We start from the raw sequence: 12,787 nt of genomic DNA, 5'->3' as shown, positions 1-12,787 counted from the left end.
GTTGGCAATGAAACCCAAACCTGCCACTACTCAGATTAGCAGGCAAATGTGCACATATATATTTGCCTCGAATCAGTATTATCCTGTAAAAAGTACATTTGTGATCATTTTTACCCAAAGATTTTTCCGCATGTTTCTTTTTGTACAAATCTTTGTATAATCTGCTTACACAACCAAAAAATATCATTCCATCAACAAAAACATTAAGTCATCATCTCCACTTAGATTGCATTTTGCAGTTTAGTCTGTCAATCTGTGTACATGTTTTTTCTTCTTCCATATAACATTTTGTACATTTGTTATTTGTGTATTTTATTATTTAAAAAAAAAACTTTTCTTGCTGAAGTATGTTCACCAGCCAAGTTCCAGGTATTGCGCATAAAAATCCACATGACTTTCCAGACACTTATTCCTCAAACACCAGATGGCGCTATGGTAAAAGGCAAGATTTGTAGGTACTGGATGTGGTGTGTAGCTCCACTGTAGAACGTGTATATGTCAAGGAAGAAAATACGCATTTCTTTCTAGAACTAAGCCCCAGCATTTCCAATCTCTTTTTGGGTTATTTTTCAGCTATAAAAGATGCATGTCGCTTGAGAGAAGGAAGATCCTTAATACTACTCAGTCAGTACGTGGTCTGGCAGCAGAAGTGGGACAGTCAGTCTGTTGCAGAGCAGACCAAAACCGCCCTATCTGCAGAGGTCCTGGGCCTCTGAGTTCTGCTGAGGTTTCCTCTTCTTGCTGTTGCCCTGGTAGTGTGGCTTGCTGCTCGGGTGGCTCTTGATGTTGGATGAGGATGAGTTCTGCTGGACGTGGTGGGTGTTTTTACTGGACGAGCGGAACAACCTGGCCTGGGAAACAAGACAGACACACACCTAGTTAGATCACTAGATAGATGAATGAAAGTAAACATATCACTAGTAGGCCTATATGTGCCATTGAAATGTAAAATCTAAAAGGTTATCTATGTACCGACAGTGTGTTGTAACACTCAGGTCATAAAAGTTCAAGGCATTTGTAGGTACAGTAACAGAGCTTTTCAGTGGTTGACTTAGGCTTCGTCAAGCTGAACCTACCTTGCCCCCCTTGTTGTCAGTAGGAGTGCTGGTGGTGTGGCTCTGTGTTCTGTGATTGGTCACGCCACCTGAGGATTCTCTGTGGGCGCTGGAGCCCCGTCCAGGCAGCTGCTTCACTGTCTTACAGGGCGTCCCGTCAGAATCCTGGGGACAACCAATCACAACTCAGTAAATCAGGTCAGCAATCAATGGGTGCATTGCAATAAATTTAAGAGTTGATTTCCTCAGATAGTAGTTTTAGTGCGCACGAGTGTAACAAAACTCACAACGTCGCTGGAACTGGATACCGTGGAGGATGAGGATGACACTAATGAGGAGGAGTTGGAAGAGGACTTGCTGCGAGATGCAGTCACCTCCTCCGTCAGGTTGTTGTTGCACTCGTCCAGCTGCTGAGGCTTCACTAACAGTGTGACATCATTTCCTACAACAGCAGCACATGGACAAACAGTGGTAAGACCATGTGTTTTAGATCGATTAAATAGCAGTCGCACTTCACTGATCTACAAATCACCTTGGATCCCAAACTACTTAAAACATAATAAAGATGCCCAATTTTGAACCTTGCCTTATTGAAACTGATCCCCTCAAACACACTGACTATCACCTCGTTAGATCTGAGACCATGTCTAGACTCACAGTAGTACTGTGAAAACATACCATTCAGGGCAGGTTCATTCTGAGACTGTGGTCCCCAGAGCTTGGTGATCCAGTCCCTGTATTCAGCCACTTCCTGGGTCACCCGAATTATTCTGCCAAGTATACTGGAGGAAAGAAAATAGGACATATTGCAAATATCAATAGAGTATTTAGTAAATAACTTAAGATAGCAGCCAAAGAATATGAGAGCTGTCGTTGGTTAAAGCGAGCCCTAGCTCACCATCTCCTTACCTCTCAGACTCGTTGTTGGGGTAGTACTTGGCAATGGGCGATACGGCATGGTTGAGCACTACGTAGGCATAGTCAAAGGCCTGCTTCACCTGCAGCACACCGTATGAGCTGCGGCCAACGTCGTTATCTGCAGGAGGCAAGAGGCATGCTTAGATCATCTCTATTTGGGAAGAGATGGATTTCAGACAGTCTAATATTTCACCCTTTGCTATGGGCACCTGGGACCTCTAGCTGTCTTATTCATGGCCATTAAAGTGTGTGATAGATTCTTAGGTTCAGTGTTATCAGTAGTTGACTGTCACAGTGCTAAAATGAGGTATCACCTGTGCATGTGCACCCATGCTGAATCGAAGGCATTGTTACCTGGTGCTAGGGGGTCCTCAATGAAGAGCATGGAGGGCCTGTAGAGGTCAGTGTTCTTCTGAAACTCGTCTTTGGCCACATAGCTACCACCATCTTTGATCCGGATGCCCGTCTTCAGGTAGTTGAAGTGGCGTCCATAGAGCTCAAAGAACTCTATAAGAAGAACGCCCACGTTGGCATTGGGGCTGCACGCATCTTCTCTGTAGTGAAGCTGAAATACAAGCCAAATCATCTTAGTTCACTGAATGAGAGACTTAAAATGTGTCAAAAGTCTATGGACAGTAAATTATTCTAATGTTAGATGCGATCTATCCTGCACTGTGTGTGTGGGCTACTTGAGAGAATAGCAGAAGTCTCTCACCTGCAGGAAGCTGACAGCCATAAGGAAAAGGCTGTAGGAGCCGATCCCTCCAGTGAAAACCTCATTCAGATCCCTCTGGAGCAGGAACTGCTTCAGCACCAGAACCAACTTCGGAAGCACTGGGTATTTCTTATGGATAAAAAAAAACCCTGTGGTTATGGTTATAGTGCCCTCGAGAGGGGAATGTCTCAGACTAGGACACTGGGTATGGCTGGATTGAGTGACAGAGGAGACGTAGTTAAGTGTATTAGCTACCATCACCTCCGTCAGAACCCAAAAAACCTGACATAAATATACAACTTTTATTTTACCAGGTAGGCCAGTTGAGAACAAGTTCTCATTTACAACTGCGACCTGGCCAAGAATAAAGCAAAGCAGAGCGACAAAAACAGAGTTACACATGGGATAAACAAATGTACAGTCAATAACGATAGAAAAATCTGCATACAGTGTGTGCAAATGAAGTAAGGAGGGAAATAGGCCAATAGTGGCAAAGTAATTACAATTTAGCAATTTGCACTGGAGTGATATGTGTAGATGAGGATGTGCAAGTAGAAATACTGGTGTGCAAAAGAGCAGAAAAACAAAAACAAAAACATATGGGGATGAGGTAGGTAGTTGGTTGGATGGGCTATTGCAGGATGGGCTGTATAGAGCTGCAGCGATCGGTAAGCAGCTCTGACAGCTGACACTTAAAGTTAGAGAGGCAGATATAAGTCTCCAACTTCAGTGATTTTTGAAATTCGTTCCAGTCATTGGCAGCAGAGAACTGGAAGGAAAGGCAGCCAAAGAGGCGTCGGCTTTGGGGATGACCCGTGAAATATACCTGCTGGAGCGAGTGCTCCGGGTGGGTAATGCTATGGTGACCAGTGAGCTGAGATAAGGCCGGGCTTTACCTAGCAAAGACTTATAGATGACCTGGAGCCAGTGGGTTTGGCAACAAATATGTAGCTAGGATCAGCCAACGAGAGCATTCTGGTCACAATGGTGGGTAGTATATGGGGCTTTGGTGACTAAACAGATGGCACTGTGATAGACTGCATCCAATTTGCTGAGTAGAGTGTTGGAGGCTGTTTTGTAAATGAAATCGCCGAAGTCAATGATCGGCAGGATAGTCAGTTTTACGAGGGTATGTTTGGCAGCATGAGAGAAGGATGCTTTGTTGCGAAATAGGAAGCCGATTCTAGATGCTTAATGTGAGTCTGGAAGGAGAGTTTACAGCCTAGCCAGACACCTAGGTATTTAAATTTGTCCACATATTCTAAGTCAGAATCGTCCAGAGTAGTGATGCTTGTGTCGGGCTGGCGCGTGCGGGCAGCGATCGGTTGAAGAGCATGCATTTCGTTTTACTAGCATTTAAGAGCAGTTGGAGGCCACGGAAGGAGTGTTATACAACAATCTATGCTTGCTAACTGTCAAGCCTGTTTCATCAGCTAGCTCTTTTACCGGACTGCATGAGGTAATGTATCCTGAATAAGAGAGGCCTGCTTCACTCACTTTTTTGTAGTCTTTGATGAGAAGGGCAGCTTTGACTCCGTTCTTCACATTGAAGCTGATGTCCACCTTCACCTCTGTGCGGAAGTCTGTCAACTTGATGATGGGTACCTGGAACAATGGAAAATAGTGATGGATTTACACATACACTGTCACCCGGGGCAATGACACACTGCACAGTTAGTATGCATGCACAACATGCAGATGACTCAACACTATACACGTCAGCTACCACAGTGACTGAAATGACTGCAACACTTAACAAAGCTTGTTGACAATGAATAAGTTAGTCCTAAATATTTCAAAAACTAAAAGCATTGTATTTGGGACAAATCATTCATTAAACCCTGAAACAAATATTGTAATGAATAATGTGGTAATTGAGAAGGTTGAGGAAACTAAACTGCTTGGAGTAAGCCTGGATTGTAAACTGTCATGGTCAAAACATATTGACACAACAGTAGCTAAGATGGGGAGTAGTCTGTCCATAATAAAGCACTTCTCTGCATTCTTAACAGCACTATCAACTAGGCAGGTCCTACAGGCCCTAATTTGGTCACACCTGGACTACTGTTCAGTCGTGTGGTCAGGTAACACAAAGAGGGACTTGAGATTGAAATTGGCTCAGAACAGGGCAGCACGGCTGGCCCTTGGATGTACACAGAGCTTACATTAATAATGTGGAGGAGAGATTGACTTCGTCATTACTTGTATTTGTGATAAGTATTGACATATTGAATGCACATAGCTGACATCCATGCATACCCCACAAGACATGCCACCAGAGGTCTCTTCACAGTCCCCAAGTCCAGAACAGACTATGGGAGGCGCACAGTACTACATAGAGCCATAACTACATGGAACTATTCCACATCAAGTAACTTATGCAAGCAGTAAAATTAAAAAACAGATTTTTTTTAAATGACACCTTACGGAACAGCGGGGACTGTGAAGCAACACAAAAAGCAGAGATGCATGCATACACACACGATAACATATGCACTATACACACACAAGTACAGATGGTTTTTGTGTTGTAGATATGTGGAAGTAGAGTAGGAGCCTGAGGGCACACATTAAATATGTAGTGAAATTTATTGCAAATGTATTGTAATGTTAAAAAAAATGTATAACTCCCTTAATTTTGCTGGACCCCAGAAAGAGTAGCTGCTGCCATAATAAATACAAACATACCGTGGCCTTGTCCAGCACTTTGATGGAGTTCTCGTCAGTCACGTTTTTCTTCCGCAGGGCCTCTTCCAGGGTCCAAAGGGGCAGGTTTTCCCAGTTCCCAAACACCACCAGATCAATGTCACTAGGAAGTGGAGGTCAGAGCAACATCACATTCGGATCTGAAGAGAGGACTCTCCAGTTCACTTTCACACACAGCTTATTGTCACTAATCCAGAGTCCCCAGTTACAGTGTTGTGTGTGTGTGTGTGTGTGTGACGTCGGAGAGGAGAGCGGTCTGGCTCGTCAAGAAACAAGGTTAAAAAAGGCTTTGGATCAGCAGCGCTAAAATGACCACAGCCTTAATCCCAAAAAACAAAGGCAAATAATTACACAATGGCCAGCCACATCACTCTTTCTCCATATAACCACTCACAAAGGGGTGAATTCTGAACACAATTAAACATGTGTAAATGTAAAATTATTCTCTCTTTATGCACTTCTCTCTATGCGTATGTATTCTGACCTTTAACTTAAAGGAAAACTCTACCCAAAAACAATATTTTTGTATTTGTTTCATTAGTCCATTGCTGATATAGTCCCAAAATGTTTAGCATGTCAGAATTCAAGTTTAAGATGTATATAACTTTAAAAAAATACATAAATACAGCCGGTATGATCCATTTTGCATTATATGATGCAAAACACAAATCATATTGACATTAAGGGAATGAATAAGGCATGTCTGAATACCAAATACTGCTTAGTGTAGGAAAGGCATGCGTAGAAAAGGCCTAAGAGCTTACAAACTTGACACAGACGTCAGTTAAACATCTAGTCAACTAAGGTAAATTAAATGTGAAATCAACAAAAACATTCACCAGTCATCAGATTTTGGTTAAAATATACATTTATGGGCCTCCCGAGTGGCGCAGTGGTCTAAGAAATCCTGGTTCGAATCCAGGCTCTGTTGCAGCCGGCTGCAACCGGGAGACCCATGGGGTGGCGCACAATTGGCCCAGCGTCGTCCGGGTTAGGGGAGGGTTTGGCTGCCAGGGATGTCCTTGCGCCTTTACATGTGCCAGGCACATGCATGCTGACACGGTCGCCAGGTGTACAGTGTTTCCTCCAACACATTGGTGTGGCTGGCTTCCGGGTTAATTGGGACAGTAGTGGAGAAGGTGGAAAGTTAAGTTCCTTGGCGTACACATCACGGACAAACTGAAATGGTCCACCCACACAGACTGCATGGTGAAGGCGGCGCAACAATGCCTCTTCAACCTGAAGAAATTTGGCTTGTCACCTAAAGACACTCAAACTTTTACTGATGCACAATCGAGAGCATCCTGTGGGGCTGTATCACCACCGCCTGGTACGGCAACTGCACAGCCCTCAACCATGAGGGTAGTGCAGTCTGCACAACGCATCACCGGGGACAAACTACCTGCCCTCCAGGACACCTACAACACCCAATGTCACAGGAAGGCCAAAAAGATAATCAAGGACAACAACCCGCTATCATCCAGAAGGCGAGGTCAGTACAGGTTAGAGGTCGACTGATTATGATTTTTCAAAGCCGATACCGATTATTGGAGGACCAAAAAAAGACGATACCGATTAAATCGGACGGTTTTTATAATTTATATATATATTTGTAATAACGACAATTACAACAATACTGAACGAACAATGAACACTTACTTTAACTTAATATAATACAACAAAATCTATTTAGTCTCAAATAAATAATGAAACATGTTCAATTTGGTTTAAATAATGCAAAAACAAAGTGTTGGCGAAAGTAAAAGTGCAATATGTGCCATGTAAAAACGCTAACGTTTAAGTTCCTTGCTCAGAACATATGAAAGCTGGTGGTTCCTTTTAACATGAGTCTTCAATATTCCCAGGTAAGAAGTTTTAGGTTGTAGTTATTACAGGACAATTTCTCTCTGTACCATGTATTTCATATACATTTGACTATTGGATGTTCTAATAGGTACTTTAGTATTGCCAGCCTAATCTCAGGAGTTGATAGGCTTGAGGTCATAAACAGTGCAATGCTTGAAGCATTGCGAAGAGCTGCTGGCAAAACGCAGGAAAGTGCTGTTTGAATGAATGCTTACGAGCATGCTGCTGCCTTCCACCGCTCAGTCAGACTGCTCTATCAAATCATAGACTTAATTATAATAACACACATAAATACACGCCGTAGGTCATTAATATGGTCAAATCCAGAAACTATCATTTCAAAAACAAATTTGGCTGTCTTTGTTAGAAAGAAATGGTCTTCACACCGTTCGCAACGAGCCAGGTGGCCCAAACTGCTGCATATACCCTGTTGCACAGAACGCAAGAGAAGTGACTCAATTTCCTTAGTTAAAAGAAATTCATGTTAGCAGGCAATACGCAGGACAAGCAAGATAAACTAGTAATATCAACCATGTGTAGTTAACTTGTGATTATGTTAAGATTGATTGTTTTATATAAAGATAAGTTTAATGCTAGCTAGCACCTTACCTTGGCTCCTTGCTGCACTCGCATAACAGGTAGTCAGCCTGCCACGCAGTCTCCTCAGGGAGTGCAATGTAATCTGCATTAATCAGTTTCAAAAAATGCCAATTGCTGATTGTTATGAAAACTAGAAATTGGCCATTCCGATTAATCGGTTGATCTCTAGTACAGGTGCATCAAAGCTAGGACCGAGAGATTGAGAAACAGCTTCCATCTCAGGACCATCAGACTGTTAAACAGCCATCACTAACAGAGGCTGCTGCCAACATACAGACTCAAATCTCTGGCCACTTTAATAATTGAAATGAATAAAAAAGTTATCACTAGTCACGTTAATGTTTACATATCCTACATAACTCATCTCATATGTATATACTGTATTCTATACCATCTACTGCATCTTGCCTATGCCGCACGGCCATCGCTCATCTATATATTTATATATTCTTATTCATCCCTTTAAATTTGTGTGTATAAGGTAGTTATGAATTGTTTTGATTACCTGTTAGACATTACTGCATTGTCGGAACTAGAAGCACAAGCATTTCGCTAACCATGTGTCTGTGACCAATACATTTTAATTTGAGTCAAGAAGCAGTGCGGCTTGGTTGGGTTTTGTTTCGGAGGATGCACGGCTCTCGACCTTTGCCTCTCCCGAGTCCGTACGGGAGTTGCAGTGATGGGGAAAGACTAAGTACAAATTGGTTACCACGAAATTGTAGAGAAGTTTTTTTTTTAAATAAAGTGAATTATATTCATTAAGAAATTCCTTTATGTTGATTACTTTTTAAAAATCAAATCAGTTTTCCATGTTGATTCACCGTTAACACATAGAATTTTTTTGAAATTACTTGGAAACGTTGATTAAACCCATTTTTGCCCAGTGGGTAGTTTTTGTAGTTTAACCCCATACATTTTGCAAATGTATTCATTTTTAAACTGAAATACCTGTTTACATAAGTATTCAGACCCTTGGCTATGAGACTTGAAATTGAACTCCGGTGCATCCTGTTTCCATTGATCATATTTGAGATGTTTCTACAACTTGGAGTCCACCTGTGGTAAATTCAATTGATTGGACATGATTTGGAAAGGCACACACCTGTCTATATAAGGTCCCACAGTTGACAGTGCAGGTCAGAGCTCCGAGACAGGATTGCTTTGAGGCACAGATCTGGGGAAGGGTGCCCAAAACATTTCTGCAGCATTGAAAGTCCACAAGAACACAGTGGCCTCCATCATTCTTAAATGGAAGAAGTTTGGAACCACCAAGACTCATCCTAGAACTGGCCACCTGGGCAAACTGCGCAATCGGAGAAGGGCCGTGGTCAGGGAGGTGACCAAGAACCCGATGGTTACTCTGATAGAGCTTCAAAGTTCCTCTGTGGAGATGGTTGTCCTTCTAGAAGGTTCTTCCATCTCTACAGCACTCAACCAATCAGGTCTTTATGGTAGACTGGCCAGACGGAAGCCACCACTCTGTAAAAAGGCACATGAAAGTCCACTTGGAGTTTGCTAAAAGACACCAACAGACTCAGACCATGAGAAACAAGATTCTCTGGTCTGATGAAAGCTAGATGGAACTCTTTGGCCTGAATGTCAAGCGTCACGTCTGAAGGAAACATGGCACCAGCCCTACGGTGAAGCATGGTGGTGGGCAGGATCATGTTGTGATGTTTTTCAGCGGCAGGGACTGGGAGACTAGTCAGGATCGAAGCAAAGATCAACGGAGAAAAGTACAGAGAGATCCTTGATGAAAACCTGTTCCAGAGCACTCACTGCATCAGACAGGTGCGAAGGTTCACCTTCCAATAGGACCACAACCTTAATCACACAGCCAAGACAACAAATGGAGTGGCTTCAGGACAAGTATCTGAATGTCCTTGAGTGGCCCAGCTTGGGCTTGAAGAGCCTGGGCTTGAACCCAATTTAACATCTCTGGAGAGACCTGAAAGTAGCTGTATGGCAACGCTTCCCATCCAACCTGACAGAGCTTGAGAGGATCTGCAAAGAATGGGAGAAACTACCCAAATACAGGTGTGCTAAGCTTGTAGCGTCATACCCAAGAAGACTCAAGGCTGTAATCACTGTCAAAGGTGCTTTAACAAAGTACTGAGTAAAGTGTCTGAATACTTGTGAAAAATTTCTTTTTTTTCTTCATACATTTGCAAAAATTGCTAAAAGCCTGTTACTGCATTGTCATTATGGGGTAATCAATTTTAGAATACTGCTGTAACCTAACAAAATGTGGAAAAAGTCAAGTGGTCTGAATACTTTCCGAAGGCACTGTATTTAGTCTCACAATTAAGTATTTTATTGTGAGGCTAAAACAATTAGACAAAAGTTGCATCCATGAGTTAAAAAAAAATATATATAATAATTGTCAATTAAAAGGTCTGCCAAAGTAAAAAATCTGATTCAAAAAATGTATTTATATGAATGCAGTAACTACAGAAATTCTTTGTTCACTGGGAAATGAATATCTAACTAGTCAGTGACAACTGTGTGGAGTTTGACAGCAACTGAGTTTATTACAGTATCACAGAAACTATAATCCTGGGATTTCCTATGATCTTCTACGCAAAAGAACCCCTTACCCTCTAACGACGCTAATGAGCGTCAGAGAAAAACAGAACAGTTTTTCATAGATGGTTTTAATAGTTTAACTCAAACCATTTGGACTCCAGACATTTTTGTAGAATAGACTAAATGAAATGGTTCAACCCAGAAGTCTGTAGCTCAAACACACTGTTTAAAAGGGGTTAGAAGTCCAAAACACACCAGCAATAAGTTGGAACTCATTGGGTTAAGGGTCAGTTTACACTCACTAATGGTGCACGGGTCAGCTGTTTGTTCACCCGCCAGCTATTGCTAATAACCCATCTACCACCGCCCAAGTATATGTGAAAAGGTGAATCTGAGGCCCACAACCGGCCCTAACCCGGATTTTTTAAGATGTTTTCTCTATTCAACCCGCCACCCACCCTTCATCCACACAATATTTCATGACCCTAAACCCGACCGCCCTGCGGTTATATCCGCAGGGTCTGCAGGTTATGAGTCAACCCGCATATCACCAACACACTATACAAGAGATTATGATAGGAAGGCCATTATGTACTCCATTACCTGAATCAAACAGCTTACCTGGTTGGCAGATAGAGGCCCGTGCTGAAACTCCCAAACACTTGAACCTGTAACAAAGTCAAACGTGTTATTGATTTCACTTATCAATCAGATAAGCCGAGCTATACACTAGCTTTGAACTGATACAATGGCAGGTATTTAGTTAGAAAATAAAGACATATGATTTGACTTCTGTCAAGTCATGTGATATGCTACTCTCCTGTGACAGTCTGATATTTCAGGACAGGTGTCAACTAAAGCAATAAAAATATAATCTTTATGCTAAATGGGGAGGGTAACGTGCATCAACTTATTTAACCTTTTATGCAAGGGGAAATAAGTGCACAGTCATTATCTGACAACCATGCAATGTCCTTGGGTGTAAAAAAATGGGAACAATGTAGTTATGAGAAAAAGGATCAAATTATGCTTTAAAATCTAACAGTTTGGACAAAAAAATAAATGAAATAAGCTTTATTTAACACGTCCAGATACCAGACAAATATCCCACTTTATCCGAGCTTTGTGGGCATTAACCAATGTCACGTCACATAACAGTATTTCACATTGGTTCTGAGGGCTCAAAAATAGCCTTTGCTGAAGCCTTAAACCAGTCGTTATTTCCTTAAACCTCCCTCCTGGGCTGAGCTCCTGCCTGAACCGACCAAGAGGGTTAAAGCCGGGACTCCAATCTGCTTACTTGAGGTGCATTAGGCAGGGCATGTGATTGTGATGTGGGTGGATGGAAATGAGAGGGGTGATGGATTGCCACTGTGTGGACAAGTTCCAATCCCAGTGAGGGGGAACACATCCACACAGGTCCCCAAGGTAAACTTAACTCATGGCTCGGCTCTCTACTGTATAAAGAGCCTGTGGTTGTCACTTACATTATCGAGAGACGGGGTGAAGTTAGAGAGGGAAAGAAAGACATGGTGGCCGCCTCAGACAAATTGACCTAGACAGATTACTCAGCTATCTGGTGAGTTCACAGTTGTTCAGTTCACCCAGTCACAGACAGGTCTCGCATTGAGTGTGTGTAAGAGGTCAGGTGATTGCTGGGAGTCTTAGTACTGTTCTTGTTGTGGACAGGATATTAACTGCTCTCCTGCCTCAGTGGATAAGAGTAAGAGGTAGGAACAGTGCCAGGGACAGCAGTGGGCTTTTTTGTCTAGCTCAGGGATGGGCAACTATTCTACATTTTTTGAGTAGCGATACTACACAATTTCCAGCGATACTACACAATTTTTCATGGGGCAGAGAGAAAATGAGCAGTTTCACAGCAAATTCCCTGTAATTCTACATCTTTTGCCATAGGGTGAAGAAATTACATGTTTTTATATGATGTCTGAGTGAGAGTGCCGAACCAAATCTATGGGGGCCCCCTGGTTGGTAATTCGACCATAATTACTACAAGATAGCTGGCCGCTAGACATTTTAGCTGACATGGGCTAATTGAGTGACTGTCAGTGACTGACATAAGAAAACTGCTAATGTACAACCTCATTTCAAAATTGCACCTTGTGTATTCTACTATTCCAACTCAACAGTAAATTGAGACCCAGACTGAGTTCCTAAACAAAAAAACTAAAAAAAAGTGATCCGCGGGCCTACAAAACGGCAGTTGTCCATCCCTGGTACAGCTTGTAAAGCTGAGAGCAGACACACACAGCTCTATCAGCAGGCTCCAAGTCAGCAGGAATAAGGACACCTGTAGATTACAGGCCAAAATATAACACAGCAGGGAGATAAGAGCGGACCGACCAGGCACTTTCACAAATGGCTACTGGTCACATGCCCC

The 12,787-nt window shown here is 42.5% G+C and overlaps 1 protein-coding gene across 1 annotated transcript in view; it reads right to left on the bottom strand.

The window, feature by feature from the left end:
- The window catches only part of LOC112249337 (terminal nucleotidyltransferase 4B), a 30,903-nt gene continuing 18,116 nt past the window's right edge, over positions 1-12,787 (bottom strand). The window contains exons 3-12 of the mRNA XM_024419188.2: positions 11,011-11,057; positions 5,377-5,497; positions 4,186-4,293; positions 2,689-2,817; positions 2,328-2,538; positions 1,965-2,091; positions 1,734-1,837; positions 1,343-1,497; positions 1,077-1,220; positions 1-851 (exon numbers count right to left, since the gene is read on the bottom strand). Coding sequence (XP_024274956.1) covers positions 690-851; positions 1,077-1,220; positions 1,343-1,497; positions 1,734-1,837; positions 1,965-2,091; positions 2,328-2,538; positions 2,689-2,817; positions 4,186-4,293; positions 5,377-5,497; positions 11,011-11,057 — 1,308 coding nt within the window. The 3' untranslated portion in view covers positions 1-689. The remainder of the gene's footprint in view (positions 852-1,076; positions 1,221-1,342; positions 1,498-1,733; positions 1,838-1,964; positions 2,092-2,327; positions 2,539-2,688; positions 2,818-4,185; positions 4,294-5,376; positions 5,498-11,010; positions 11,058-12,787) is intronic.

Source organism: Oncorhynchus tshawytscha, linkage group LG12, assembly GCF_018296145.1.
Source record: "Oncorhynchus tshawytscha isolate Ot180627B linkage group LG12, Otsh_v2.0, whole genome shotgun sequence".
NCBI lineage: Eukaryota > Metazoa > Chordata > Actinopteri > Salmoniformes > Salmonidae > Oncorhynchus > Oncorhynchus tshawytscha.
Note: the sequence above shows the minus strand (reverse complement) of the source record. Positions and strands in the feature narration are given on the sequence as shown.